The sequence below is a fragment of the Aedes aegypti genome, chromosome 2 (genome assembly GCF_002204515.2).
Source record: "Aedes aegypti strain LVP_AGWG chromosome 2, AaegL5.0 Primary Assembly, whole genome shotgun sequence".
NCBI classification, from domain to species: Eukaryota; Metazoa; Arthropoda; class Insecta; order Diptera; family Culicidae; genus Aedes; species Aedes aegypti.
This window is the reverse complement of record NC_035108.1, coordinates 178,458,704-178,462,064: the sequence shown is the minus strand read 5'-3', so window position 1 is coordinate 178,462,064 and position 3,361 is coordinate 178,458,704. Positions and strand designations below refer to the sequence as shown.

The 3,361-nt window shown below is 39.5% G+C and overlaps 2 protein-coding genes across 2 annotated transcripts; one reads left to right on the top strand and one right to left on the bottom strand.

The window, feature by feature from the left end:
- Positions 1-897: 897 nt before the first annotated feature.
- LOC5571365 (cuticle protein 8) lies at positions 898-1,563 on the bottom strand. Its single transcript, XM_001659597.2, has 2 exons — positions 1,420-1,563; positions 898-1,354 (listed from the first exon to the last, which is right to left on the bottom strand). The coding sequence occupies exons 1-2, from the start codon at positions 1,426-1,428 to the stop codon at positions 1,058-1,060; spliced, it is 306 nt and encodes a 101-aa protein (XP_001659647.1). The 5' UTR covers positions 1,429-1,563; the 3' UTR covers positions 898-1,057.
- A 789-nt stretch (positions 1,564-2,352) lies between these two features.
- On the top strand, positions 2,353-3,053 carry LOC5571364 (cuticle protein 19). The gene is made up of 2 exons (XM_001659596.2): positions 2,353-2,505; positions 2,575-3,053. Exons 1-2 carry the CDS (start codon positions 2,497-2,499, stop codon positions 2,914-2,916), a joined length of 351 nt encoding a protein of 116 aa, XP_001659646.1. The 5' UTR covers positions 2,353-2,496; the 3' UTR covers positions 2,917-3,053.
- The last annotated feature ends 308 nt before the right edge of the window (positions 3,054-3,361 follow it).

Sequence of the window (3,361 nt, the reverse complement as noted above, 5' to 3'; positions counted from 1 at the left end):
CGTATTTTATCCAAAATCCATTTCGTAAAACAAGATTTCGTACATATAACGCTATTTTCATTCATTGTACGAATTATTTGTACTTGACAGATTTTCGCGATACAGTGTCTTTACGAAATAATCGTAAGATGTACGATATACAATTCGTAGATGTGCGTTTTCGTGTTGTTCGAATTACCAATTGTTTAGTATTACGAAACTGATCGTTTAATCTACGAAATCATTCGTTGTTTTCTGCAACGAAAGGTTTCGTAGACACATTTCGTAAAATACAACATGAAACGACCGCAGCCGATGGAGGTAAGAAGAAGTATAAATGCTCGTTCTTAATACGAAACAAACGAATTTCGATTACGAAATGTTTCGTACATTATAACAATCATTGTTTGTTTTGATTTCGAGCTTGAATCATATTACAAAGCTGGTTGCATACATTTTACGAAACTGTTTCGTTGCAGAAAACAACGAATAATTTCGTAGTTCAAACGAACGATTTCGTAATATAAAACAATATCTTTTTTCAGTGTAGAGATTCTTGAAGAACAATGCCAGAGCTGCAAATTTCAAGAGCACTAATCTGGATGACCAAGTATCCACAAATGCTGAAGATTTTGACGAATGGTAAATAATTTGTCACAATCGATCAAATTTTCCGCTTTGGATACGATTCGGTATTTGATTTTGAATTTAAATGTGGTTATGATAATGATGATTTTATGCAGAGAATCCGTATATGGGCTAAAGGCAATGATATTGATGTTAGGGCATCACCAACAACATCATCATTCAATATTCAATAATATAATTTAGAACATACAAGATGAAAACAAAAAAATATCTGTCTACTTATCAAAGGTCTTCGGGCAGATACGGTCGGATAAAAAATACAGTATTAAATTTGGTTGAATTACATCAATAACTTTCATTCATACATTTAACAACAACTAGAATATCACATTCGTTACAGAAGCAAATGTTCCAATCATATTGGTTTTGGTACTCTCGAGCGCGCATTTTTACTGTTCCCACATTAATACGAATTTCTTCCACTGTCCTCCTAATGGTGGCCATGTCCTACGTTCTTCACCACAGCCTCGAAACCGTTGTGGTCGTCAGCCTTGTAGTCCACGATGCGTTCACTACCATCGGCCTCCGTAAGGGTGTACTGACCCTTCACAACATCTCCGTCACGAATTTCCCAATGAGATTTGTGATCTCCGGTGTGGGCATCCTTGACACCGTATTCGAACTTGTACTTGGGATGGGCATGATGTTCCTCCTTGTGGTGACCGTGATCTTCTCCGTAATACTGGGCGGAGACAACGACGGCCAAGCAGGCAACCAAAGCGATGATCTGGAAATGTGATAGTATTGCCTTTAATCTTGATTCTATTTTCAAATGGTGTGTGAGTAACTTACTTTGAACATTTTTCTATCTGAAATTAGATTTAATGTGACTTGATGAGAAGCTACTGCGCAACTGATAGCTTAATGCAGTGTAGTTTGATGTATTTATACGCATTAGAGACCCGAGCATCAAAGACTGAATCTCGCCGAGGGTTCCACTCATGAAGGGGCACTTTTTGGGCACAAGCTGACAATGGTTGATGCAGCACGAGAGGGCATGCCGCTGAGTAAAGTTCGCATGCGAGAGGTTCTCTCCGAAAAAAAAACATCGGCTTTCCATTCGATAGGCTGTACCATGTGGCCCACAAAACTAATTATCTTCGATCACCTCCAAAATCCATACCCACTAAATCGCGAAAGATGTGTCGGAGAGAAAATCCGAGTGGTAATGACAGAGAAACGGCTGAAAATCATTGGAACGAAATTGCACCCCACAATCAAGGAGATTCTGTCGTAGAAGATCCATTCCATTAGACCAACGCACAGCATCGCCATCGATTAGCTTGAGCTGCTCGATCCGGTAAAGTAACGCACGGTGAAAATAATTTGATCAATGGTATTTTCAAGTTTATGGCTAATAGGTTTCAGATTAAACGCTTTTGCTCTTTTACCGGCCCAGTCGGCTAGTCGGGCCGGTCAAAAACATTGCCACTCTTCTAGACCGTTCTCATCTTGGTGATGAAACCGAGATGAATATTGCTCACTAATGATATCTTTTTCTTCTTCGGCCATTCTTTCTTCACATTTTTATTTTTGTGTGCGATTGTGGCTCAAAAACACCCGAAATATGCCAAGAACCTTAGCCAAAAAAAAACTATCTGAAGCGAAAGGAAAACTGCAAGAGTTGTAGTGTAAAAGCTCAAAATGATTACATGACAAAGTAGTAGCATGTAAATGAACACCCGCAGGAAAATGGAAAAAAGAAACAAATCGCCACATATAGCTCAGTCGCTTCAAGTGCAAACAAAATTAACTTTCGTATAAATATTCCATGCCAAGCTGAGATAGGTATCAGTCTCGTAACAGCACTCAACCAATAGGTCAGTTAGTCAGCCTGGTGCAGCAAGCCATTCAAACAGGAGATCCAACATGTTTAAGGTAGCCAGCAAGTGAAATTATTCTTTCCGTCCCATAAAATTGCTCTAATAACTTATGTTTTAATTGCAGTTCATTGCTCTGGTTGCCTGTTTGGCAGTTGTCGTGTTGGCAACCGAAGATTACCACTCTCATCCCAAGTACAAGTTTGAGTACGGTGTTAAGGATGCCCACACTGGTGATAACAAGGAACAGTGGGAACATCGCGACGGAGATGCTGTGGAGGGATCGTACTCCCTTCATGAGCCCGACGGCACACACCGAGTGGTGAACTACAAATCGGACAAACATGCTGGATTCCAGGCTCATGTGCAGCGTGCTGGACATGCTCAGCATCCGGCCATCTACGGTGAACATCTTGAGGAACACGGCCACGGAGGCGAAAGCTACGCCAACATTGATCAACATCACTAAGTAAAGACTGTGATAGAAAGAATGCTGTCGGTGCTTTTGTTAGTAGCGTGGGCAGTAGAATTATGATTGTTTTACGAAATATGAACGATTCGCTGCTCGCATTGACTGTGTAATAAAGACTTGTTATGTTAAATGAATGTTATGGTTGTTTTGTGATGAAGAAAGAAAATTTGACTAATTTGTTTTAATGTATTTCTTATGTTTATATAACTTTGTTTTAGGATTTTAATTTTGCTTGATTTTGGTTGGTGCCATACACAATGTGTATAGACATTACTACCAAAAATAAGAAACTCCTATGCCGATATTGTAGCAGGTAGTTTCAGCTCCTCCCTTTCAAATTGTCTTCCTATAATTGTTTAAAATCATATGGAAAACTCCTTGCCGCTGCAGGCAGCTCCTATTCAGCCTCTTCATCAACGGATGATCCCAAAAAAAAATCAAA